At 43.0% G+C, this 27,182-nt stretch overlaps 1 protein-coding gene across 7 annotated transcripts; it reads left to right on the top strand.

Annotated features, from left to right (window-relative positions):
• Positions 1 to 165: 165 nt before the first annotated feature.
• On the top strand, positions 166 to 25,814 carry RILPL1 (Rab interacting lysosomal protein like 1). 7 transcript variants are annotated; one of them, XM_052798140.1, is made up of 8 exons: positions 166 to 615; positions 4,280 to 4,430; positions 10,059 to 10,177; positions 11,442 to 11,660; positions 15,998 to 16,170; positions 16,710 to 16,802; positions 20,958 to 21,045; positions 23,519 to 23,694. In XM_052798140.1, exons 1-8 carry the CDS (start codon positions 316 to 318, stop codon positions 23,522 to 23,524), a joined length of 1,149 nt encoding a protein of 382 aa, XP_052654100.1. In that variant the 5' UTR covers positions 166 to 315; the 3' UTR covers positions 23,525 to 23,694. The 7 variants fall into 7 exon arrangements, with proteins under 7 accessions (XP_052654100.1, XP_052654102.1, XP_052654103.1 ...); XM_052798142.1 differs by lacking the exon at positions 20,958 to 21,045 and adding an exon at positions 20,041 to 20,116 and having other exon boundaries at positions 23,519 to 23,657; XM_052798143.1 differs by lacking the exon at positions 20,958 to 21,045 and adding an exon at positions 20,041 to 20,128 and having other exon boundaries at positions 23,519 to 23,645.
• The last annotated feature ends 1,368 nt before the right edge of the window (positions 25,815 to 27,182 follow it).

Genomic DNA, 27,182 nt, shown 5'->3' with positions numbered 1-27,182 from the left:
GGCATGCGCGGAGCCTCCCCCGGCCCGCCCGGCGCCTGCCATTGGCCCCGAGCGGCGGGGCGGTGGTGGCGGGCAGGCCGCGCCCGCCCTCTCGCCGCCGCCGCCGCCGTCGCTCCCCTCACGCCGCCCGGCCAAGTTTAAACACCCCCCACACACACCCCCACCCCTGCCCCGCCGAGCTCAGCCCGAGTTCGCGGGAGTTGCGGCCCGTGTGAGGGGGACGCCGGGTGAGGAGGGGTCGGCTGCCGGCGGGGCCGCCCCGCGAGGAGAGCGCCCCGCCGCCGCCTATGAGGGCGCCGCGGGGCCGGGCGAGCCATGGACGGCGGCGGCGGCGGGGCGCCGCCCGCCCTGGAGAAGAACGCGGCGGAGCTGACGGTCATGGACGTCTACGATATCGCCTCGGCCGTGGGGCAGGAGTTTGAGCGGGTGATCGATCAGCACGGCTGCGAGGCCATCGCCCGCCTCATGCCCAAGGTGGTGCGGGTGCTGGAGATCCTGGAGGTGCTGGTGAGCCGCAACCACATCAACCCCGAGATGGAGGAGCTGCGCCTGGAGCTCGACCGCCTGCGTCTGGAGAGGATGGACCGCATCGAGAAGGAGCGGAAGCATCAGAAGGTGCGGGCGGGGGCCGGGGGGGACGCGGCGGGGCAGGGCTGCTCCCGCCTGCCGCAGCCGGCCCGGGGGAGAGCTGGGCCCCGGCCCCTCCGCCGCCGCCGTTCCTCCCCCCCCCCGCCCCGCGCAGCCGCTGGGGAAAACAAAGAGGGAGGCTGGGGTGCGGGCCGGGATGCCGCGGAGCCGGTGGGGAGCGGGCGGGGCACGTGTGTGGGTACGGCCGGGGCAGGCTCACGGGCTCTGCGCGGATGCTGCCGTAGCGTCGCTGTGGGTTTGGGTGTGTTGTGTTGGTTTTGTTTTTTTTTTTTCTTTCCCTCCTGGAAGTTTCCTTCCTCCTTCCCTTTCTCCACCCCTTCCCTGGTCATTGCGTTTCCTTCCCCTTGTGTCTACCCGATTAGGACTCCCGTTCTATCCCCTCTCCTGATGAGAGGATAGAGCTGCTTCCTGCTAGGCCAGGAAAGGTTACTGACAATAATACACTTTTCTCTCCAGAACCGTGAATGATTTAGCAGTCTAGTTTTCCTGGCACACTCGTCGGGTAGGCAAGTCATAGGAGAGAGATGGAGGACCAAGTGATTTCAGGGCAGTGTTAGAGCTGAAGAGTAGGGAAGAGCACTCTCCCAGCTTCCTGCTCCATCCTCTGATGGTAAGATGTTGTCCCTTGGCTTGATCTGAGGTGATCATAGTGTTCCCTGACCCCACTCCCATGAAAGCCCAAGGTAGAGATCATCTCCCATATCCTTTTACCCTCATGTGGCAGGACAGCATGAGCTGCTCCGCTTACTGCAGTGGAAGTGGCAGATCTACTCTTTAAACCATCCAGATAACTGATTTAAAGAAACAGTTCTTCTGGTGACTGTGCTAAATCATCACTGCTGCTTCATGCCGTTCCTGCTTGCACACGCAGATTCAGAATAAAAAGGAGACAGGGAATTTCTGGAAGAGAGACCTCAAACTTCAAGTGTTGGCTTTAATTTCAATAAATTCAAGTTTTATGTTTTAAAATGAGTCAGCTAGGGGATTTCTGCTTAGCATATGAAAAATCCAGGATAAGTCCTGCAACATTTTGCAGCAGAAGTCTCAGGGCAGTGTCTCTGAAAAGGATGGTAGAAGATCTTTAATGTATAAAGCCCTAGTAAGTCTCCAGAGTATGAAGAAGGTCTAGAGAATAGATAAAAGTACGTGTACCAAACCTGTGCCTTTGCCCTTCTAACAGATCTGACTTGGAGGCAAGTGGGTGGTCTGTTGTGCTGGTCCCATACTGTGTCTGGGCCCTCTGCTAGAATCAAATTAGCTCTTCCTGAGCCCTAGCTGCCAAAAGGTTTTTTGAGGGCATGTCACCTCTGCAAAGAAGTGACTCATGGCAGCTCTCCCCATTGATTTCACAGAGACCACTGTATTGCCAGTCAACAGTAATTCTTTATCTTGGATATTTACAAAATGCTGTGTGGTGAAGTGGATACTGAACTGGGCCCAGTAGCAACACCCAGCATCATTGTACAAGTTGATGATCTGTGTGGATGCTTCTGAAGTTCATATATGTCTTTAAAAGTTTCCTAAACATGTCAACTGCATAACACTGTACTTGCCAGATGTCAACTGATCCCCTGCCAGTTAACCATCTCTACTCTGCCAGCTTCTGTAATAATCATGAAATGGCTCATGGAGTGTTCAGACAGTCCAGACAAAACTTTGGTGGAAATGTATTTTAACAGGGAAAATAACATACATGATACATACATATTTTTTTAATCAAGTTGATTCCCAGTGCACCGAGTCCCTATGGAACAGTAGTGTCACATCATCTGTGTTCCAGTGTGAGGGTTTGAAGACTAACTCTTTCACAGGACAGGTACTGGTAAGCAGAAAAAGCCAGAGACTGAGAAATAGTTGTGACCCAAAAGCCTCCAAAACTCAATCCAGACAAGCTTTTAGTGGTCCTTGCAAGCATCAGTTTATGAGATTTTAGTACTTAAAATCTTTAGACGTTAATCTGTTTTGCAGAAACCTGGCTTAGTACTGCCTGGAGTTTCCTGAGCTGGCTGGTGCCTACTGGCCCATAGATCTGCCTCCTTTGTCTGATACTTCTACTAATGAGGGTTCAGAAGTTAATTTCTGCTCCAATTCATTGGGCTCTTCAATAGCAATAAATAAGAAAGTTTGCCCAGGCAAACCTTAATATAGTTGTGTGTTTACAGTGTGGCCACACATAAATGATATAAGTTTAGATAGTTTGGGGGTTTGTGTGTGTTCTATTTTGTTTTTATCAGTGTGCTTATAACTGATGAATGTGCTGTTTTATTATCTAAACTAGGTCAGCGCATTATTTTAGCTACAGAGTCGTAATATGCAGCATCACTGTGAATATTCTAGGTATTGGGCAATATAAAGTTTCATTACAGATTTGCTTTTCTCTCAAGATAAACAGTTTCAAGTAAAACAGAGGCAATTAATGAAATTTTCTTTACTTCTTAAGTCTGCGTATCCATTTGTCATATAGTGTTTTCTGCAAAACTTTCAGTAAGCGTTATAAAATGACAGCAATGCAGTAATAAATGCTGAAATGAAATGGCATTTGGACAGTCAATAGCAACACGATTTCCCATTATCAGAGCATACATTCAAAGCAGAAAGCTATCCTTTAATCTCTCAGCAGAGCTTATTTTAGCCTAGAGCTGTGCTTGGCGGGGTTGTTGTCTGAATGTGTTTTGTTGTTAGGTAGGAAAGGGGCATACTGGATGAATGTAAAAGTCAGCAAGTGACTCAGCCTGGCACCAGTGATTTGCATGCAGCTTTTTTTGTTTGAAGCACATACATGAAAATGGAGCAGAGAATGCCCCCCACTGCAGAAGTATGATTTATGGCAAAGGCTTTTGGAACAAGTAAAGCTCTAAATACAACTGTTTTTCCTTGAGGACTTTATACTTTTTGTCCTAATTTGACCTTTACAGGGATTGGTGACAGCTGCTGTTGACACACAGTGCCCTGACAAATGGGAGTTGTTGTTTTGACTGGTCTCGCTGCCGCTAACATAGATGCCACTCAAGACATTCCATATAGAACAATTTATATTAGAAGCAGCACAGTTTTTTCTTGTGTTTACCATGTGGACTAGGGGTTTTGGGTTTGCTGCACAGTATCATGCGCTCATTATTTTACACTTGTGTTTCATAACAGAAATTTAGACTAGAGATGCTAGTCTTTCAAAATGAGCATGCCTAACACTGACTCCCCTCACCCATGCTGTGTGATGTTTCTGGGGCACTTATAACAGCCTTTGCGGCTGCTTCCTGGGATGCAGGAGGTAATTCTTGCTCATGTTTGGTTATCTTGTCTAACACAACAGTCCCCTTAATCTGGTCCTCACAGCAAAATGGGGCATAAGGAGCCATCCTTTGGGTAACTTCCACGTCAAAAATGTTTGCATCAGGAATTGTCTCCTCATGTATTTACATTCAGCACGTAGCAAGAGGAGACTTCAGTAGTTGGTTTCTTGATGCTGGCATTAGAAAAGTAGATGTCTCCTAAGAAATTCAAAGTAGTCTCATTTAATTGTTTTCTATAAGAATCATAGTGGGATTGTTACTAGTCTGATCTGTAAATAGTCCAGTCAAAGACTCTTAACGTGTTTAAAAATATAAATGTGTTGTCCCGGTCTACCCTTTAGGAATTAGAACTGGTGGAGGATGTCTGGAGAGGGGAAGCACAGGACCTTCTTACCCAAATTGCACAGCTGCAGGAGGAGAATAAACAACTGATGACAAACTTGTCTCACAAAGACATTAATTTCACAGAAGAGGAATTTCAGAAGCATGAAGGCAAGTTTGATACTTCAAATTCAGTACTTGCTTTTGTTATAAAAAGCAATACTTATCAAAAAATTTTGACTGGATATTCTGGCTTTTTTCCTAAAGGTTAATGCAGGTCTGGGTTATGGGGATTTGGGTTGGTTTTTTGTTTGTTTGGGTTTTTTACCTGAACAGAAAAATCTCTGAATACATGATGACACTGAAGACATGATAAGAGGTGGGGGTAGGAGGGAAAAAAGCCTGAACAACTTTTTGTTTGGCTGAGAAGCATCTCTGAAAGTAAAGTCTAGCTTCATTTTTTGGTCTGTCACTTTTTTTTTTTCTTTTTAGTTCACATTTTGCAAAAAAACATTCTTAAGCCCTGCTCATGTTTTCTAATATAAACAGAATAGCAATGTTTATTTCACACCATTGTGCACAAAAATAAGTGCAACTGTTGATCTATTCAGGATAACTGCAGCAGTTTGTAAAGCAGTAAATCAAGCTTTCTTTGTCTGAATTATATCAGTCCACCATATGGAGATGTTCTAGGAGAACATCATGATATTCTCCTAGAATAGGAGAGACTGGTTTTACTTGGTTTACCTGCCTTTAGGGTTCCCTCACTTGTTTGGGACTTACAGCCAATTTAGAATAAGTGAAGAGATTTATAATCCAGGGAGTGGATGGATCCTACAGAGTTGAAACAACCAATTTGTGGGCAACTTCTTTCTTGAGGCAGAATGAAGTTCAAGACATGAGATTCCGACTTAGAAGTACAGGTAGATTTCAGTACAGCAACTGAAACAATTGCCATCCTCAGCTCTCGCCTGTGGCTCAGCAAATAGCTCTTTCCCAAGAGCACAGGCAGATGAACAGATGTCTATTTGCTCCACAGTTCATAGCACGTCATTTGAGGCTGCTAGATACCAAGTCCATTTCATGATACTTGCTGGGCTTTAAGCTGAGGAGTTGGAAAAAAAAAAAAGACTGTGCAACTTTGGGGATGAGGCAGCCTTGAGCTGAGAGATGGAGCAGACTAACAGCGTCACTCCAGCAGCAAAACCTGCCTGTGATGGTGAGTCAGTCTGGAAGTGGGTGGATCTCTGAACTATTTGTCTATGGACAGGACTCTGATCCACTGCTTCAAGCCACAGCTCCACTTTCACAGTAGGTTCTGATTATCAGTAAAGTTATGGCTCCCTCAAAAGGCTAGCATCCTGTGTGTAGCATGCAAAGTCACTGGCCAATCTGAAAACCAGACCACACAGCTGAGCCATTGCAGCTCTCCCGCAAAGCATTAGGAACAAAGGGATATCCTTTTCCAGACACTGGAGGTTGGGATTAAATGGAGACTTGCTGTAGGTGGATGAAACTCTGTCCAACACTGCAGAAGTTGCACTTGCTTTCTGCCAGAGGCTGAGTACTGCTCACTTGCCCTGGAGAGGAGTATGATGAAATCTTCAAAAAGTAAAAATTGTTAAACCTCTCAAGATCACTTTTTTTTTTAAAACAAATCACCACTTTCAATTTAGGAGTCAATTAATGGCAAAGAAGTAGCTCAACATCAGCCTTACAAACTCCATGTGAAATTTCAGAATGGCAGTGATGAGTCACGGACCATGAAGAAGACTATGACATCTTGTTATAAAGAACCAGCTTCCCCTTTGTTTTCTCTTCTTTCTTTTTTTTTTTTTTTTTTTCTTCCAGTGGGTATCTAGCTCACTGCAGCTCATGTGCTTGTATTTAAATATAGCCATACTCTTCACATTCAGCTAGCCAAGCAAATGCCAGGAATGCTTTTCATGTTATTTTTACTGTGTCTGTCGAAGTATAATAACACAAACAAAACCCATAAACGCATTCCAAAGATCAGATTTTGGGATCACTGATATTCTTCGGCCAAAGCAATCGGTTTAAGTCAAATCACATTCATTTATAGCAACCCCATCTTATTACTGGGACCTATTATATCAAACCCAACTGTTTTCCTTTTAGGAAATTTTTTCATTAGCGAATGGCATAGATTTGTCTCAAATTACTTGTTTGGCTAGCGCCAAAAAGCAGTCATGATGCTTTTTTTTTCAGTCTTCATCATTTGATCTGATACATGTAAAGTGTACAGAGGCAGGTTTTCAAGCTAAACGCTTTGTTAGCTGGACTAACTTTGACCAGACTCCAGCCATGATATCTCAACATGATTTAGTATTGTGATCATGTCTCCCCTTAGTGACTAGCCCGTGGGATTAACAGCTTGCTGCTTACTCATCAGACAGTTAAAGGGGTTATTTTTAGCACAGGCAACAGAGGCCAGTGATTTGAGTGTGCAACACTTTGAGATTCAATCCTTGCCAATTAATAAGTTGCATCAGAGTTCACAGAGCCTCACTTTAGCATAATGAAGGTTTTTATGACAGAGGCAGGGGCAATCCTATCTGAACAGGAGAGTTCTGTACAGAGGGCACCTGCTGAGAGTCTGAGCAGAGCAGGGTTCATGTGAAAGGACATGTGGCAGAATAGAGAATACACAGGGGTTAAAGATGAGTCTGCAACATCCATTAATGCTACTCCTCCCAGGCTCAAACTGAGCACTACTTGATGATGCTGACTGATTGGAATATCCTAGCAAAATGCCACAAGCAAACTTGACCCAACGTGTGTCAAACAGGACAAGCAGGCTGCTGTTTCACTGCAGCAAGGGGAGCTGCTGTCTCAGACTGGCTGTGGTAACATAGACAAGCAGCAGGACATCAACAGTTGTGTGAACCTCTTGTGCTAGGCTGCTGAGGAACCTACAATTCCCTTTCAAAAGTGGAGGCAAACTTCTATTCTAAGTATTTTGGTAGTGGTATAGTGCCACAGGCCCTGACTGGCACTTTGGCCTGTTGTGATAGATGTTCTATAAACACAACAGTACACAGGTCCCTAAACAAAAACATAGAGGATGTTCTGGGTTTTTTTTCCTTTCTTTTTTTTTTTTTTTTTTTTTTTTGTCTCCCCAGCTGCTTTCCTCTCTCTTACTTGAACAATGCTATGATCACAGCAATCCACAGGAAGCTGCTCATAGGATGTACCTAGGGAAGCTGGCTGGGTGTGCCATTTAAGATCTTGCAGTTATTAGAGTTTGAATCATTTAGAGATAATTACTTTACATTTAGGGCACTTAGTGATTTCCCTCTCCTCTTCCCCAGTGCCTGAGGAAATGGAAGAAGATGTGACTGTTTCATAAACACTTCCCACCTTTCCTTTCCCCTCCTCTTGAAATAAAAATGATAATGTAGTGATCTGTGCACACAGCTGAAGTCTTTCAGGTTCACCAAATGTTAGGGAGAAAAATAAGCACAGTGGGAGGAAAAGCAGTCAGCACTGAAATGGTACGTATTCTTTAAATAGAACCTGCTATCTAGAGATCTCAAAGCATCTCACAAGTACTAATGAATATAGCTGCACTCACTATTCCTAGCTCGTACTGGGATGAAACTACCAGTCTAAAGTTTCACTGCAATCCCTCTGTACTTCAAGGCAAAGTTTTGGATTTTTTTGTTTTTAAAAACAGCTGATGTTTTAGGCCCCAGCCCTGAGACTGGCTGCAGAGTGTGGATCCGGGAACCTGTAGTGAGATTGTGCATACAGTGGTGTATCAGACCTGTGTTGTGATAGGAAAGTGTGGATCTTCTAGAATAGTTAAGTAGCAGTATGTGTCAGTGTCTGCTTGTCCTCCCTGGTGGGTATGAGCTGTTATCACTGTGAAGAATTAAAATTATTCTGCAAAGAACTAGAACCTAGAGCAGAGGTGATAAGGACCAGGGTCCAGCAATAGAGCAGGCAAACTTACCACAGAATTAAAAAAGAGGAGCACGTAATACTAGAATGTGAACACCATGTCACTCTCAGCTCTTTTCTGGGGTTTGACAGGAGCACATCCTCTGAACCAAATTCCTGGCCAGCCATGATCACCAGTCCTTTTCCCAGCAGAACGGTTACTTGTTCTCTGCTGTACCATAGCTCTGGGAGACTCTACGTCCTTTACCAATGAGGGATCGGAGCTGCTGTTCCCCCTGTTTGCAGTAGTATGCTTTTTATGCCGGCATGGGAACCCACAGCTGCTGCGGGAGTGCACATCCACCAAGAGTTACTCCCTTTATCTCTCTCTGTCTCTCTCTCATTTGTCTTGCTCTACTGTATTATCCATCAGTTCAAACTGTAGATGATCTGTAAGCTGGAGTCCTAAAGGCATGCAGCCTACATTCTCTTATGGGAGCAACTTTGGATTTCTCTGATGAGGGAAGAACATAACCAGAAAGTCTGAGCTGTTGTTAGAAAATAGAGACTTGACAGCTGGATACATTTGATGAGTATGCAGCATATTTCTGATGTGGGATGTGGGAACTGCTTTAATATATTAAAAAGGAAGTGGCTTTCTAGCCACCCTGCAGGGGTGACTGAATTATCGCCACTTGCAGCTCGTGAATGGAGGAAGCTGAGGACCCAAGTAACTAAGTACTTTGCCAAAGGTATTAGAACAAGACAGCAGTAGACCCTGGATTTGAGCTCCTGCTTGGACTAGACTTTGGCCAGAGCAGCCACACACTGCCCCGGTCACAGGCTTTCATCTTCAAGCTGTCCTATGGGTTGTTGTGCAATGTGATTTTATGCGATAGTTGAGGACCATCAAACTGCATGTCTCTGCATGTTATCATGAAAAGTTAGTGTCGTACATCCATCATCTCATCAAGTTAAATCGTCTAGTCTGTGTTTGCTCTGAAGAGCCCGTCACTGTAGTGCCAGGAGTTCTTGATTATCTCTGTAGTGGTAAATAATGGAAGAATACTTCCCATTTTATGATTTATGACATTTCCTAATGATTCGCTGGTCAGATTTCAAGTTAATCTAATCCTTTATTCATTTTCAAACAGGATCAATGTTGGATTCTTGGCAATGTTCCAAACATCTTTCACAAGTGAAATGCCATGTAGTATTTTTCTGTGCAGTACAGTTATTCTAAATAAGAATTATCGAACAATAGGATGGGGAAAGAGTTGCAAAACATGAGGAGAAAATATGTGACCATAATTCAGACTAAATTTCTGTTCTGGATTCAGGGTGGGCGTACCCTCTGGAGGTCCTGCTTCATCTCCCTTTCACCCAACACAAAATTGCGTTTCAACATAAAATCATTCTAGTCCAGTGCACCTCAGCTGGTTTGGATCTAGATGCAATCCACAATAGCGACATTTTGTTTAGATCTTGCTGAGGATCCAGACCATCTTTTTTACAATTTTCACAGGGTCTTGGCCAGCTGATTCTACAGATTATCACACAGGTAATAAAGCTTCCTGGTGCGTAGTGTGAACACTAATGTAAAACTACTGAGGCAGCAAGATGTAGCACTGTCACTCCACTGTTATAGATGTTTCTGAGGACTGTCAGTTCCTTTTTTAAGAAGTTTGTGCAGTGGCTTTATGGAGTGGATTGTGTCATCTATTTTCCCTGTTACTCTTGAGGTAACCTTTAAAGCATCTTCTAATAGCTTCTCTGTAATTCTACCAGCAGGCAACTTCCAGAGTCTTTACCTGAATATTTCTCACTCTTATTGTTCTCAGTCTTAGCAGCTCCTGATTGTCCTTACTTTGTTTTCTGTGTTCTTTTTTTAACCAGGAATGTCAGAGAGAGAGCGGCAAGTCATGAAGAAGCTGAAGGAAGTGGTAGATAAACAGAGGGATGAAATCAGAGCAAAGGACCGGGAACTCGGACTTAAAAATGAGGATGTAGAGGCTGTAAGTGGCTCTTAGTCTTCCTATTTCTCTTCTTTCTCACCTATACTTCCATAGCCTGGTTTCAAGTTTTAAGTTAATGTAGAATTTGTAAGCAATGCCAGATTATTAGTCCAGTAACTGAAGTGTTCTGCATAACTTTGGAGTGTCCAAAATGATTAGGCAGTCTTCAGTGCAGACAGACACCCTCTGCTGCATTCAGAAGGACCAGACACACTCGGAATGTGACTGGAAAACAGTGTAACAAGAGAGGAAGATGGGTGAAGGACAGGTTGTTGTGTTTGTTTCCTTAAAGACCTAATACCTCTCCCCTTTCATGGTAGCTTTCTCTGGCTTCTTGAATCTCTCTCTGCTTTGGCAGTGCAAACTTCCTCAGCAACCCCCCATGCCTCACTCCACCCAGAGATCCCTGCTGTAGGTGAGCAATTGGCAGCAGGGCCTCCACACATGCACTCTCACAGCAGGGATGCAATGTGGATTACCTCTTTGCAAGGGGGTAGGAGGAAGGGACCTGAGCCCAGCCCAGCCCAGATCACTTACTTTTGCCAGCAGTGAACAGAAGCTCACTGAGAGGATGGGTGGCCCTGGGGACCACAGCACAAGAGATCCGGGTTTAGTCTCAGATGAATCACAGACTCCACTGTGACTTTGGGAATCACATGACGTCTTGGTTCTTTCTGTGTCAGGAGGAATGACCTCCTTACCCATATTTCACTTCCCATTCTCCTGCTGCCTCATCTCCTTAGGTCATGGGACTTTTCTGGTGCTACTGAGGGCCATACCTAGATGATCTCTGCTCTACCCAAGTGCCTCTGGCAGGTGCTGTGGCCTTTCAAAATGGTGCTGTCCATACGATGCCCAGCAGGTCACATCCTGCCTTATGAGAGAGCTTAAGAGCTCAAAGCAAAGTACTTATAAATTGAATACTAAGGATTCCTCTGTCTTGTCTTTCTTCAACTCTGGGTTAAGATTTGATTCGGAATCCCATAAGCCACCCTATCCTTGAACTTTGCTTTTTTGAAACATAATATCAGAAGCGATGGATTTGGTTTTAGCTGAAGAATTCACTGTGCTAGGGGAAAAAAGCCTCTTTACTGTAGAAACCAATTAAACTTTGGTGACTGCAACTGTAGTAGATAATTAGATATTAAAAAAACTAATCTGGGGGTGAGGAGGGGGAAGAATTTTCTTTAACATAATGTTTGGGACTTGGCCGTCATGGCTGATGGCTGAATGGATGCTGACCTATCGGATCAATGTTTTGCAGCTTCAGCAGCAACAGAACAGGTTAATGAAAATTAACCATGACCTGCGACACCGGATCACCGTTGTTGAGGCTCAGGGGAAGGCGCTGATTGAGCAGAAGGTGGAGTTAGAAGCATATCTGCAAACCAAGGAGCAGGAGATGGGCAACTTGCGAGCAGAGCTGGGGAAACTGAGAGAAAAACTGCAGGGTGAGGACAGCCAAGATGGGGAGGAAGTAAAGGTAAGACGCACTTTAAATCACCTTTTAAACAGCCTTTTAAAAAGCTTTAGACTTCATACCAAGTACCTCTTTGGTAAATGTGATTGATACACGTCAGAGGCAATGGTGGGACTTGAGGGACAGCATGTTGTGCTCAGGTGTGACATACAGAGAGCAACATCACTCATTGCACTGTGACAGGAAAGGTCCCATTGGGGTGGATGATGACCCAGTGGAACAGACCCCTTCTTCCTAAAGGAGGGAACTGGTCTCACAGAAGGCAGAGTGGCAGCACAAGTTAGCAGTGGGATGTCTGCATTAGAGAACAGCTCTTGCCTTAGACTTGGCTACCCATCGTACATCCTAGGGAGTGTAACCTTTGGGTCATGCACTAGGCTGCAGAATCTGCCAGATATCAGAACAAATCATTGCTTCAAAAGAGAGTGTTCTATTAAAACCATCATGAAGCAATCCAAAATCTCTGAAGTATCGGCTGTTAGTTTGTATTGGAGGCAGATAGTGTTTTGGTAGTGCTGTATTAGTATGTTTGGCTTCGTTTTGTTTGTACACATCAATCCCTTCCCCCAAAGGAGAACAAACTGATCCCTGTCCTGATTTAACCCCAGTCAGCAACTAAGCACCGCTCACTCACTTCTCTCCCCCCGCAGTGGGATGTGGGAGAGAATCAGGGGGAAAAAAAGTAAAACTCATGGGTCGATATAAGAACAGTTTAACAGGACAGAAAGGAAGAAACTAATAATGATAATAACAGTAGTAAAATGACAATAATAATAATAATAATAAAAGAATTGGAATACACAAAACAAGTGATGCACAATGCAATTGCTTACCACTCGCCAACTGATGCCCAGTTAGTTCCTGAGCAGCAATACCCCCCCAGGCCAGCTCCCCCCAGTTTATATACTGGACATGACATCACATGGTATGGAATACCCCTTTGGCCAGTTTGGGCCAGCTGCCCTGGCTGTGTCCCCTCCCAACTTCTTGTGCCCCTCCAGCCTTCTTGCTGGCTGGGCATAAGAAGCTGAAAAATCCTTGACTTGCTATAAACACTGCTTAGCAACAACTGAAAACATCAGTGTGTTATCAACATTCTTCTCATACTAAATGCAAAACATAACACTATACCAGATACTAGAAAGAAAATTAACTCTATCCCAGCTGAAACCAGGACATCCCTTAAACAGCCTGGGTTTCCCAAAAGATAAACAGCTGACAAGTAGCTTAAGCCTTGCTGAATATGCAAATATGTAAGCCCTAATGGGTTGCAAAGGTGCAGTGCACTATGATAGTGGTGGCATGTGAAGTAGAAAAGAAATTGTGTCAGAAGAGGTCCTAGAGGCAATGCAGAGCTCGGCACACTTGGTCCTCGCAGTGCTGACGGCACTTTTGATCTGTCAGGACTAAGCTGGTCTTTTGCTACCAAATCAACATACAAATAGTTGAAGGCACCTTTTAGGGGAACCAACTTTGGCTTCATTTCTGCTTTCACTTCCTATTAGAATTTGTGCAGTGAAGTGTTACTAGCAAATGAAAAGCAAATGTTACTGCTTACATACTCAAGTACTTGCAGGAACAAGCAAAGTGACAATCTGCAAATTGACTTGGTGTTGAGATCAGCGCAGATGCAAACTTAAGGAGAGCTTCCTGAGAAAAAGATGCATCTCTGATCTGTTGTATCCCTTAGTCCTCTTTATGGTTCCTATAATTTTTCTTTGTGCGTGTGACACTACTTCTGTCTTACTAAAGCAAATGTGCTGTATTTCCCTTTCCTAATGCTGCTCTGAATGAAGAGTACAAAATAGGATAAGGGGTATCATGATATGAAAGAACTTAGAGGAGCACTGTCATATAGATGCGTTTGGCTGGGTGCGTTGGTAAGAGCTCCAGTACCAAGCAGCGTTGTAAATGCCTGATAGACCGCAGCAGGGAGTGAAACATCCAATTCACTTGTAGTAGGTGGGAGTATACATCAAGAAGCAGAGGCAAAGGCTGATGGGGTACCCTGGTCCCCCCTGGAATGTGACAGCCAGTGTTGTGTTAACATGTCACGGCTGATTTGGGCAAGCATTGTATTAATAATGAAAAGGATGATTTCACTGCTGTTACTTCAGCCAGGACACCCAGCGTTGTAAATGGGGCTGTGGAGCCTAGGCCTAGAGCCAGCAGGAGTGAAAGTGTCTTCAGTCTCTGGAGAGAAAGGATGCATTCTTTACCTCTCTCTAACTTATCAGTTCATGGCAATGGTGCCTCTTCTAATTAGAGCCGTTCCCCGCTCTCTCTGCCAGGTTGATGGTTAGACAGGGATTGCAGTGGGAAGCAGAAAGCTAGAATAGCTGCATGCTCTGGAATGGACATTGCTTGTTGGCTTCAGTCAAGTACATTTGCATTGGCTACAGGCTGCTCAGTCTTTGCTGATTAGAGCTAAATCTAGGAAAACCAGCTTATTTGGGCAAAAGTGTGTGGCAAATATACAACCAAAAGAAGAGACATCAGCTCAAACCCTAATCTAGAGGGGTGAAGAAGAGGAAAAGCGTTTGGGTAATTTCCTTTGAACCTCTTGTTAGGTTGCATCAATCTTTATTTATTGTATTCTCTGTAAAGAAATGCATTTGGATGAATGGGGTGAATCAAACAAATGGACAAGTGAGCATTGCTCTGCTGCTTTGTCTTTGCAGGACAAAGGCTGCAATCCCTGCTGTAGAAACTGATATTGCATCAACCTTAGCCCAGCCAAGTTTAACCTGAAATCATATATCACTAAATAGCAAAACTGTTTCATAAACACATGAGCTCAAAAGAGGGTAGGATCAGGCTTACAAAAAATGGGCTCTATTTAAGAATTTCAGTACTTAGCTCCTCAAATTTCCAGCTTGTATCCCAGTGAGGTGTCACTGCAACACAGGAGCTCTGAGACTGATCTCTGCATCCTACTAGGAGGATGAGTGGCTGACCAGGCTGCTAGCATCTCTGATTTCATGTACTGGCCTTTAGTCAGTCCTTGCAAAAAGCATCACATTTCAAATGTACTTTGCTACATTTCAAATGTACTTTGCTGGAACAGAGTGCCCTGCATTTATTTGTATTGTTGGAAATCCTACAGGCCTGTAAAGGCTTGTAGCTGCTTTTCAGCATCTTGATTCTGAGTACCTTTCCCAGAAACTTGTGATTTCTCATTAACTGGTCCTCAGCTCTGTGCAGCCACTGAGTGGAACAACAGTAGAGGATGTGAACGATGGTCTTCTGTGTGCTGTGTTTATACAGACCACATTTTCACAAGCAGTTAGGGGCAAGTAGTTCTGTGCAAGTGCTAGAGTCTATCTGGGTGACAGGAAGCGGCCCCACAGGCCTGCGAATCCATCCATGTGCCTAGAGTGCAAGTTCTGGCTTGCTGGGAGCCACAGAAACTGGGTGTTGGGAGATAAAATTTCTCCAAGCTTCCAGTGAACTCTTCTCGGAGGAAAAGAAGAGACAAGGGTACACATGTATAAAGGCCTCATCTAGCATTCATCTGCAGTTTTCTTCCACTTTGTAGCTAGATCCTGGTGCTAACACCAATCCTGCTTTTTAAATAAAGGCATTAAGGGGATATAAACTTAAACTTCCACTTGCTATGTTTACATCCAAAGGAGCCTTCTCTTAGTAGGAGGAGCTGGGAGGAACTGTCATGATCTTTGCTATGCAGTTTTTAAAGTGTTTATGTAAAAGGCTGATGTTTGATTTACCCCATTTGTTAAAAGTATGAATTCCTTAAACTGACTTGTTTATCAAAAATTGGACTATACATTTTCAGTGGACTTTCTGGCAGTCTGGATTCTGCAGGAATTTCTCCACAAGAAGACTTACCACCTATTAGGTGGCTCAGGTTGGACCCTGCGTTCAGGCCTGCTAGAAACAATTGGTGTTTGTTTGTTTTCCCAAACATGTAACTCTATGAGAGATTCCTGGCAGCACAGGGCTTTGATTGTAGGTCACAACAGTTAGGTTTTCCTCATTTGCAAGCGTCCTCTGAACACCAGGTGAAGAGAGGTAAAATAGAGCTCGGATCATCTTTCAGAGGCCTGCCATGGTCTCACCAGTCGTGTGTGTGTCATCAGTCTGCCTGTGCCCAGGAAAGAACAAAGTGATCAGATCACTGAGCTGTTCTTTCTGACAGTCTTTAACATGAAAAACAAATTCCTTCTACATTTTTTTCCTCTTAAAATTTGCTGTGTTTCTCTTGAAAGAGGATTTAATAGTGCTGAAAGGAAGAGGTTGGGACCTAGACTGATAAATACTTTAAACTCCTCAGATATGCACTCACACAGTGAATTTAAAGCCCACGTTTCACTTCCTAGACAGAACCAAACAATGATGACTGCCTCTCAGAGTCAGAAAAGATGGCAATGGACTTAAAAGATCCAAATCGTCCAAGATTCACCTTGCAGGAGCTCCGGGATGTCCTTCATGAGAGGAATGAATTGAAATCTAAAGTGTTTTTACTTCAGGAGGAGCTTTTATATTACAAAAGGTAGGTTAGATCTCCTCTCCTGTTGCATGCTATACACAGAGGAGCCATAGGGCAGGTCTAGAAACAATGAATGTGCTCTTAAATAGTGTCCAACAAGTTTTTATTTCTGCAAAGGCTTAAAGTAGAGATTGCAAGCATACAGCTTTAGTTTGAATCTGGTTCCTCAAAATTGGGAGAAACTATGTCCTTCCCTAACTCCCAGGTTCCCCTTGAATCTTAGAAAGATTACAAACATTTAATACTTTTGAACTTCAAAAAATAAGGATAAGAGTGGGTCTAAAATGAAAATTCTAGAGCTTTTATTCAATGCATTCCTTTTTTCCCTCTCCTTGTCACAATGGGAAGAAAATATTGAAAGGAGACCCAGTTCTAGGTGCTGTTCCTTGGTTGACAGAAAAATCTCCCATTGATTTCAGTGAGCTTGGAACAGATCTTTTTGCATTTCTTCATCAACAGTACTACCTCAGATTGAATTTTACAACTGAAAGCATTTCCATGGCTCCGGAGGAGCACACTAATTATCTTTTCTTTCTTACAAGTGAGGAAACAGAAGAAGAAACTAGATCCCCTCAACCTACGCCCATAATTCAGTCAAAACCCTCAACTCAGCCTGAATCTGGAATCAAACGACTGTAAGTAGCGTATTTTCTAAGGATACTGGATATAGTCTGCAAATACTAAATGTTTCTTAAGGGTAGGACAATTTTAAAGAATTTTTAAATTACGATAACTACATCCCTAATGTATATGGGAGAGATGTTGAAGGAACACTTGACAGGTATCATGAAACAGCAGTTGGATTTGGCCAAAACTGCCTAGATCTGGGACAACTTTCAGTCCCAGATTATTTCCTGTGGTACATTCTGCTCCCTACACGCAGAGAGTGGTAGGGAGTCCAACAGTACTCCATGTGCTTGTGTTTAGGGGCCAGAATGGTGTGCCCAAGAAGCCCACTCCAGTTCTGATGTTTCCTTCTTAAGTACACTATTCAGGCTAACCAAAAGAGCATGTGTTGCAATGTTTTATTATAACTGGTATGAGCTGATGAGCTCTTAAACACAGACACCTGATCTTCGTAGAGAATTTTCTTGTCTGGGCCACGTAGTCATACTTCAAAGGGAGGTGCTACTAATGGTGGTCTTACACAGAGCACCACTCAGCCTGTCCTGTGTGCTCAAAACTGAAGTCAGTGCCGGATCTCAGTGTGCAAGGATTCTAGGAACAATGCTCCTGTTCAACCGCAAGTCCCAGTTCCTTAACACACAGATCCTAAGGTGGTGGAGTGTCAGAAACCCCAGGCCCTCAGGTCATGCTCGGAAGACATGTAAGGAGTGTTGTTCACAAGTAGCGCCAGCTGCAGACCTGTAGCAGTTGGGTGTGGAGAGCAAGGTTTCCCCATGACCTCACTGTGCCTGTTTCCCTGTTGACCTAAGCCTTTAGAGCCTGACTTGCACTATGTGTACAGCACAAAAACCTTTTGTTTGCTGAAGAAATTTGCTGCTGGAGAGGATGCCAGCTTTCTTGGCTATAAAGAACCCCACATTCTTCTGGTGAAGTATTTAATGTTGCTGTCTGAAACCTAAGCTTACTGTCAGAGGTGTGCATTTACTAGTATATCACTTATAAAATCACAGCGTTAGCCAATCCATTTGTCTGTTGAAACTCCCTCCTTGTATATTTATTTCAAATTAAGTCTTGTAAACTTATAGTGAGTCTTTGGATGTTTGTGATACTGGAAGCTTAACTTTTTTTTAACTGCATAAATGATTTTGGAACAGTCATTTGTTTCCACATAAAAAGCTCTTCCATCCTCTCCCCGTGTCCATAGCCTTCAGTCCTTGTTTAATAATAGCAGCAGCCCTGTGAGAGTAAGTTCCTTTGGAAGATCTGGACTGATCCAGAACACCATAAAGTCAGGAGGGCACTTCTGATTATTTTCAGTAGACTCCAGCTTCTCTCTGTGATGCTTTGTTTGCTGAGAGAACCCTTCCTCTCACGTGACTAGAAAATACACTTTGAATTTGGACTTAAGTTTTCATTCTGCAACTGTGATGATAATAATAATACTTTGTCTCACAAGATCTCCACTGTAAAGCTTCTCTTTTATTTTAGTACTTTTTAATGCTTATCCCGTTGTGGGGGATGGCTGGTTTCAGCTTACGCAGTTTGTGTTGATTGCAGTTTCCATGCTTGATTTATGAAGGAAAGGCAGCATAAAAATGTAAATAGATGTAAGACAGAATACATGCTGACGAGGTATTAGCTTTGACTCTGCCTTCTGCATACATGTGTAAGCAACGCAGGGACCCATGGCAGGAGGCACATAAGCGTTTTCAACCAGTTATCTCAGTGCTTTCTTCCTCTCAGTTAATTTTTTAGGGAAAACCTGTTGAGCCCCAGACTATTCAATCAGTGCACATTTTCAGACATCTATCCAATCTTTCTGTTTCTCAGAATCTGTGTTAAATTCATATAACTAAAACCACACAGAATAAAGCATAAGATCATGTTGGTTTGGACCCTTTCAGAAAAGGCAAGAGTCCTCTTCTGCCAGACAGTGGAAGCATGTATTGAACCTGCTGTCAAGATGAAATTACTTTCTTTAGCTTTCATGCTCTGTCCCCAGGTTTCTTTCTGCTCTCTCTTCATTTAGCCGTCATACTAAATAAAGGGAGATAAAACTGTCTACTTAAGTAATCTGAAGGATGGTAATAGTTTTCAGGTTTGTCTTATTATTGCAGCCTGTCTGGATAGGATTTGTCTAGAGTGGGTTTATTTTCTTTCCCCCCTACTCTCTGTGTGTGTTGTCAACAGTCTACTTGTAGATGGGCTTTAAAAAGACAGGAAATTTCACTGCTGGGAAAAACAAAGAACCCAACTGTAGCAGCTGTTCTGCCCTGTTATAGCACCCTTCCTGCCCCACCTGCAGTCCCTGCCTGCTGCGAGCTGTCTCCAGAGCTCCCTTCTCCCTCTCCCAGGCAGGATGCTGTCAGCACCTCGCTATATGGCTACCTGGGTAACACACTGGCACATAAACTCTGCATACCTAATGATGTGCTGAAAACTTGTAATGCTGATATCTGTGTGCAGAGTGCCTTTACAAATGAAAGTAGGGTTGCTTTTCCCTTTGTTTCAGACTTTTCCTCCTGATTAAACAAAAAGCCGAAGTACAAAAATAAGAGACACTGTTGCTATCCTCTCAAGAGAAGTTTTATGCTTGCCTGCGTAATGTGCCCTTTTTTTCTTGACCATGCAGTATCTCGGGGAATGAGACATATATATATGTAGCCTGTACCATCTAAGATGTGCTCGGGTGATTCTGTGTTGCATCCCCATAAAGAAAGGAAAGCAGAAGTTACAGAAATCAACATTTTTTCACTCCCAGGGTTTGCACGTTTGTGGGGCAAACTCTGAGTTCTGATCTCAGACTGATTGATTTCTACGTTTATCTCTACCACATCACATGTCAGAGTTTTGATGAAATAATGTAACCAGGAGGCTTTACTGAGGAAGAAGAGTACAAGGATTAAAAATGCTCCCTCTGTTTTGAGCAGAAAACGCCCTTTTGTTTTCTTTTTAAGGATACGTGCTTGTTTGTCACTGATGTAATGCCTGAAACAGCCATAAGTTTTCCTATTCTTGCAGTCTACAAAAGCTGATGTGTCTGTCTCATTTCTGCAGCTCATGGACCATACCACAATGTGTAAAAACAGAAGTCCTAGCTACTGCTAATGATACAACAATGTTTGCTTGTTTGTTTTCATTTTTAATCTAAGAATACCAGTTAGAGTGACTGTGTTGGGGAGAGCTGCATTTGGTCACAAGTGAAATGTCTCTCATGATTTCAACTTAATCTTTAATTGACATTAGTCCACAGTTCAAAAAAATATTTGGCACAAGGGAGAACCTCTGAGGAGAATCCTTAGAAAAACAGAGGGTATTCCAGGTATGGATGAAGGTGTGTTGGCAGGTTTGTGTGGGGCTGGCTGGGCATAGAGCACCAAGCCAGCGTGCTCTTTCAACCTCTAAGTTGCATGAGTTGTATAATGCGTAGCAAAAGTGCTGAACTCTTAAAAAGAAACAGTCTTGCTGCTAGCCAGCTAGAAAGTGTTTCTGCTAGAGTAGTTGCAAGGTTTCAATTAAGTATTTAGCTGCCTGCACTTGGCATCTTTCTGCATGTGAAGCAATGCAGGTTCTTTTGGAACAGATACATAGGCCCTTTAACCAAGTAGCTTGCATAGGAAGTTATTTCAAGATTTCACCGGCGATACTGGTTTTTAACTTGAAACTATCAACTATAACATTTGTAAAATTTTTAACTGTGATGCTGGTCCTGTCTAACCCTGTTTTACGTGCAAATATCCAGTATTCACAGCAGAGTCCTGTTTTGTATTCCTTAACATACACCTTCATCCTTCATTTCATTATGTATGTGCCTGTTTGTCTCTTGGGAAGAAAAATGTGCACTCTGCTCTGCATTGCTAGAGGTGGTAATACCTTGATGAAATCCAACCCAGATTGCAGGCTGCCTCACAACAGAAAAGTGGTATCTTTTAGAAATTCAAAAGCAATTTAAACTGTTACAATGACTGTTTTTTCTAAATAAGAGTTTTTCACTGAGGAGAGCTGTCTTGGGTGATGCAGATCCACCTCTCCCTGTAACATGTCCTGTGTGGTAATTCAAAGTAACCCCGTGTATCATGTTTGCTTCTTTTCTTTTTAATGGAATGCTTTTTCTTTCCCTTGCTCCAGTCTTACCTCTTCTGTGTCTGTACTTTCCTGACCAGGATCTTTACAGCCATAATGCCCATGGTAGCAGCTGGATTGATTCCAGACGATCCCACATTGCAGCCAATAAGAAGACTTGTGTCCCTTGTAGGAATTTTTTTTTAAAATGTTTGGTACTGTGGTTTCCTTTTGCATGATGCTGTGTTAACATGCACTGCTGGTTGCATTCTCATCGGCTGCCTGTGGGATCACAGAAGAACAAAGTGCCAATCAGAATGACCAGTCAGTACACAGCTCATTGTAGTCCTCCATGCTCATCCTCAAGTATTGACATTTTATCACCTTTTACCTTAATGGTACCATGCTAAACCAATCACTACTCCTTAGAAAATTGTTGCAATATGCAATTTTAACTCTGTTAATTTTGCTTACTAAGTGTGCCTATTCACAATTCACACCAATGCTTTTTAAGACCCATGTCATTCTAATGACATGTTACAAATCAGTTAGATTTACAGAATGTAATGCCTGATATCTACATTTTCAGTGTTAATTATAGGCTGTTGCTTCCATGTCTTTCTATCTATGCGCTGTATATTTTGTCTCTAATTATGTATCTTGGAATAGAGTATACACTCTGGATAATCCATTCTATCATCCTATTCTTGGCTGTCCCTGGAAGGTGTACTGATAATTGTTAATGCAAAGTCTCTTTGCATTAGAACTGCTGCTTTAGTGATCTTTGTATTTACAGCAGCAACACCGTATTTAAATTCCCTTCCTCTCCACACAGACATGCTTTTTCCAAACATCCTCCATGAGAGTTTTCTAGGCATAATAACAATTTTAATTGTTTCAGAAGGAATTAAAAAAGCTTAACCCTTCTGCTCTGTGTAGAGATTTTATGAACATATTTTTCTCTTACTTAATTTCATGATAAAGTGAAAAATTACTGAACTTTGACATTTGAAACTTACTGCATAAATACAGCAGTGCTTTGTGTGGACTTCAAGATACTAAGCCTGACCATGCAGGACCAAACATGCTCAGCGAAAAGCTTCAGTGGCTAGACACTTCTTTTATCAGCTGGAATTGGATCTGTCCCTGAAAAGACATAGCATATGTGTGTGAATTTGTGAGCTCCTGTGATGAAGGTGGTAGAAAAGTATGAGGCTAATTAAGTATAAAAGACTTATTTCACTATTACGGCCGTACATTTGAAGCCAGGAAATGCAAAAGTTCAGGTCCTGCTAGCAACGTTAGTTATCTGGCATTGCACTTGTGTAGCTTTTTATATCACTTTCTAGTTAAGAAATAATTATTCTTAATATTCTTGATATTCTTAATAATTATCATCATGCTTACCTGCACATATGATAGGATATTTTTTCAGGAAAGCTGCCTTAAACCTCATCTGACACTCAAATACAGCCTCCTATGTGACTAGAGACATCGAAGGCAGAACTCCCTGGTCTGCACAAGGCGGCTTGGACGGTTGGGATCATGGTACTGAGGGGAGACTTAAGGGCGTGTGGGTGGAGGAAGAATGCCGAGGACGGTGGGGCGTGGACATAGGGTCAGGTTTATGCCCTGACAAATATTTCATCACCTGTCAAAGTTGAGTTTATATTTGCATAGTGTCTTACTGTAGCAGCATTTAGCAATTCCCGTCCTGGATCAGAACTGCATTATGCTTGATACTGTGCAAGCAAAACAATATTTACCTCCTAAAGTGCACCATTAAAACCAAAAGGGTATGCAGCCAATTCAAACTTTTGGTAGCTGGAACCACAACTTTTGCATTTCTCAGCAGACCTAAACACTGCACTAACACCTCTTGTACTGAACTCATGACAAACACTGAATTTGCCTAATCAAGTAACTTCATCCTATACAAATAAAATGATACTAAGGATTTTTCCAACTGTATTTTTTTAGCTCTGTTGTCAGCTGGCAATTTGTTGTTGTATTAAATGGCTGTTGGTTCATGTACGTCATTATCTTAGAGCACCCAAGCTGTGTGACAGGAAATGATGTGCACACTTGCGTGCCTTTGTTCAGAGCCTTCATCCTGCAAACTCTTGTGCACATATGTGCATTTATTCATTTATTTTTGCAGGAATCAAGTCTATCTCTCAAAGTCTGTACACTTGGAAAAAATGTGGAGGCTTATTTTCTTGTCTTTAGAATTTCCTTGCTGACACCCTTAAAAACATTCTCTGTTTCTGCTTTATGGTAAATTATAGATTTAATGCCAAAGATACCACTTTACTTACGCCAAGAAACTAACCTGTATTGTGTCGCTTCTTTATCTCGGGGCTGGGGAAGGGGGAATATACATCTAAAATGATACCTGCACCTTGTAGAGTCAACAGCATTTAGAGCTTACTTGAAGCTTCCATAGCCAAACCGCTTGAGATTGCAATGGCTTCATCTCTAATAACATTTTGACATGCACTCCCATCAGGCTTCACTGCCTTGATTTTTGCAGATGCAAACAGATTTTTTTGCTCTGTGTTTTGTTGTGCTGTGTATCGTGTCGGGTGTTTGAAGTGTTTTCAAGATGGTAAACAGTGTTCTTTCTTTTCCCTCCCCTCCCTTACTCCTCCCTTCCCGGAAGGTTTAGTTTCTTCTCTCGTGATAAGAAACGTATACAGGCATCACAGAAAAATGTCCACTTCCAGGATACTTTTGGAGAATGGTCACATTCAAATAAAGATGACTTCTACACCGAACAAGGACAAGAAGCCCTGCAGCACCTGTGACTAAAACCTTGAGGTGTTCGGTTTACCGCAGTAGATCTCAACAGTCTAGTAACAAGAAGCTTCTGTAAAAAAATCCGGCAGCTCATCACTTTTATTTGCCTTGCACACCTCAGTGGTTGTGTTTCAGATGTACTCTTCAAAAGGGATCCCTCGCTGTTTACTTGGTGACTGTTTGCTGAAAACAGAATCCAAGCTTTGTAGTAATGGTCGCTGATACCCTGGGGCATCGAAGCTTCTAGATGACTTGTTTTGTGCTGAATAACAAGTCTATGGTCTTGTTCATGCATTAACTACAGTAACACAAGCTTCTTTAAACCAAAAAAAGGACCTGTGCCATTATTAGAAGTTTGTTTGCAGTGTACAATATCTAGTGGCAAAGACTCTTTTACCCTGTTTGTTAACACTATTGGTTGTTTTGCTTTTTATTTCTGTAAGAATTTTTTCAAGAGGGATACGACAGCTGGCCGCTCTCTATGGCAGGTCATAGCACTGCTGTGTCCTGTCAAGTTCAGCTGGCATCTGCGTTTTGCAGAGTAACCACTTGGAAATCCACCCGATACAAATTGATGAACTGGAGTAGCCTTGAGAGGGATAGTGAGTGTACATTTCCCTTGCTGCTTATAGTGCCTAAAGCATAAAGAAACCTATGTATGAGGTGAGCGTGCCTTGCATTTTGCCATGAGTTCTGTAGTATTAATAGAAAACAAACTGCTTACAAGGAGGAATTCTAACACTTGAATTTTTTCCTTCTTACCAGGGACTTCCCCCTAGAATAGCACACAGCTGCTGTAAAGGAATTAGGTCTCTTTCCCACAGACAGGTTTTTAATTAAGTCACACTCCACTTTTCTGCCTAACTTCAGATTGAAAGACATCCTCAACTAGCTGACATGAACTATTTCAACTGACTTAGAGATGACACCAACTCAAAATGTTTTCTCTGACTAGTCTAAACACTATTTAGTCAGAGCAGATGAATTCTATATGTGCAGGCTGCTCCACTCGTGTTGGTTGATGTTTGGGTAGCCTACAGTTGCAGGGGCTTAACTTGCCAGCAAAAGCCCAGCACAGCTGAACTGTCAGGAGGTGGGATTTAGATCTGCTTTGCAATTGAGCTTGTGGGACCCTTGGGTCTGACTGAGATTGTACTCACAAAAACCATGACACTAAAGCCCCACGCAGTGTAACTGTTGCGTACAGTCCTGTGTCAGTGCACACCCTGCCTCCGCGCCACACACTCCACGAAGGCACCTAGGCAGGTGGGAGAGGGTGAGCGCATCCACGGCTCCTTGCGAGGGAGGTGCTGAGGTCTTTCTGTGAATTTCGCTGTGTGCTAGGAGAGTCTGCGCCGGAGCACCGTGCTGCTGGTGAGGAGCATCTAGTTACGACAAGGCTGTAGGCAACTTCTGCACATGTAGCTTAGTGCAGGGGGCTGTGAGCTGCTGTTGGCACCTTACCCCCAGCAACTACATCTGGTCGGTGTAGAGCCTCTTCTCAGGAGTAGTGCTAAGAGGAAAAAACAATGCTCAGGCTGGGTAACACTCCAACTACTCCAGGTACTGAATGTAGGAGGAAGTCTTGAAGAACTCCTGAATGACAGCAAGCAAGAGGGTTTAGTGCAGGCCAGTTTTTAATGCAGGGTAATCAAAGACTCTGGATTCTTTAATGTGTATGGGCAGCAAATGGTTTTTAGCCCATCTAGAGTGAAACTGCCGGGAAACTGTTTTTGCAGTGGTGGGCTGAATGCTGCTCTGCTTCTGACTGTAACTGTGCTACATTTTGAACACGGACCTTCCACGTGTTCTAGGTACAGAAAGTGTTTACTGTGCTTCCCTGGTGTCATTGCAGTTCAGGGCAGGGAGGAAATGTGGCCTTATATGAAAGACATCTGCATCTGAAATAGTGACGGTAGTGTCTGATGCTAGTATTAGGCAGATATGCATTTGCCTGGTTACGTTTTGGTAACATATCTTAAGTTTTATGCTTACAGAAAGCTGTATCCATAAAGCAGCAGCACTTCCCCCCTTGTGTGAAAAGCAATTCTTATATTGGGGAAGTGTCTTAATTTAATGACACTTAAGTTGCTAAGATCTCAATTTCACTTCCATGTTAGGAAAAAAAAAAAAGTACACTAGAGTTATATCAGGCAGTTGTTAAAGTAAATTGTGAATGATGCCTGTTGAGTCTCTCCCTAGCATAGTTTACAGTCGTTCGGCACATTTAGAAGAGATGCAGTGATTGGAAACAATGCAAGAATGCAGCGGATGCATGGCCTGAATAAGCACATCATTTTTTAAATCAGCTGAGAGCAACGAACTGGGATAACAGAAATACAGAGTCTGAACTGTTTTCCCACAGCACCTAAGCTGGTGTATTACAAAGGACGTCTCCTGGCCTAGTGCACGCAAAGCTTGTCCCGTACACCAGAGCCCAGTACACTATTGTTGGGTCAAATCTGCAGCCAATTTCAAACAATGGCACTAAGCAGTACAACCTTCCCCCACTCATCTCTGTAGCCCATTACCTCAAAAATCTAATTAGTCACTCCTGACCTGCTAGCATTAACCACTTCACTCCTCATTCTCATATTTGAAATGCTGAGTTTACACACTCCAAATGCCATCAGAAAGGATGGCATATAGGGAGGAGTATGTAAAGATTTAAAGATCTGTCGTGTATTGTTTCTCAATATTCAAGTAAAATCTGCTTTTATAAAGGGGCCAGGATGTTGTCAGGTAAGGGGTGTAATAATCCTGTCTGCAAAGTGCAGGATGACTGAAGGTTTTTTGGTTGGGTTTTTTTTTTTTTTGGTTGGGCAGTAAATCATTTTAACAGTTTAATAAATATTTCTGAAAAACAAGTTTTTCTGCAAGTCTTGTTCCTTTTTTTTGTGGAAAGTTAATACCATCTCTTCTTGGGGATGCAGCATACAGGTCTGTCTTCTTTCCCCTGAAAAAGGCTCATACAACTCTTCATGGAAATAAAGGCTTAAACTGGGCAAGGTTTAAGATAGGGCAATTCAAAGGCTAACAAAAAAAAAAATAGAGTTTAAAATACATTAGCAAATATTTAGGAACAGCTTATGATGACAAAGAATGCCACAGAGCCTTTTCTAGAAAGCACTGTAAGCTCCTTAACAGAAGATGCGTCTCTGTATAGGCATATCCTGGCTCTGAAAAAAAGGAGATGCTTTGCCCTTTGTTTTCCCCAATTCAGCTACAACCAGCAGCGAGCCCAGTTTCCAGAATGGGATTTAAACCCTGTGCAGGCAGGACTTTGCTCGCAGAGAGGAGGAGAGGACAGAGCGGGTGCAGCTGCAACCATATTTAACCATGACACCGTCCTCCAGTGATTGTCCGTGGATTGATCAGGAACATTAGGTGTTTTCTGACCTGCTTACTGCTCTGTAGTGTGCATTCCTCTAATACAAAGGAATTAATTACATTCTCCCATGATGTAAAAAAATAGATTTGTTGTTACATGCTTCTCTCTCACCTCGCAGAACTAGTTAAGGACACGG

This window comes from Harpia harpyja, chromosome 9, assembly GCF_026419915.1.
Source record: "Harpia harpyja isolate bHarHar1 chromosome 9, bHarHar1 primary haplotype, whole genome shotgun sequence".
Lineage (NCBI taxonomy): Eukaryota > Metazoa > Chordata > Aves > Accipitriformes > Accipitridae > Harpia > Harpia harpyja.
The sequence above is the reverse complement of the archived record's forward strand: the minus strand, read 5'-3'. Positions and strand labels throughout refer to the sequence as shown.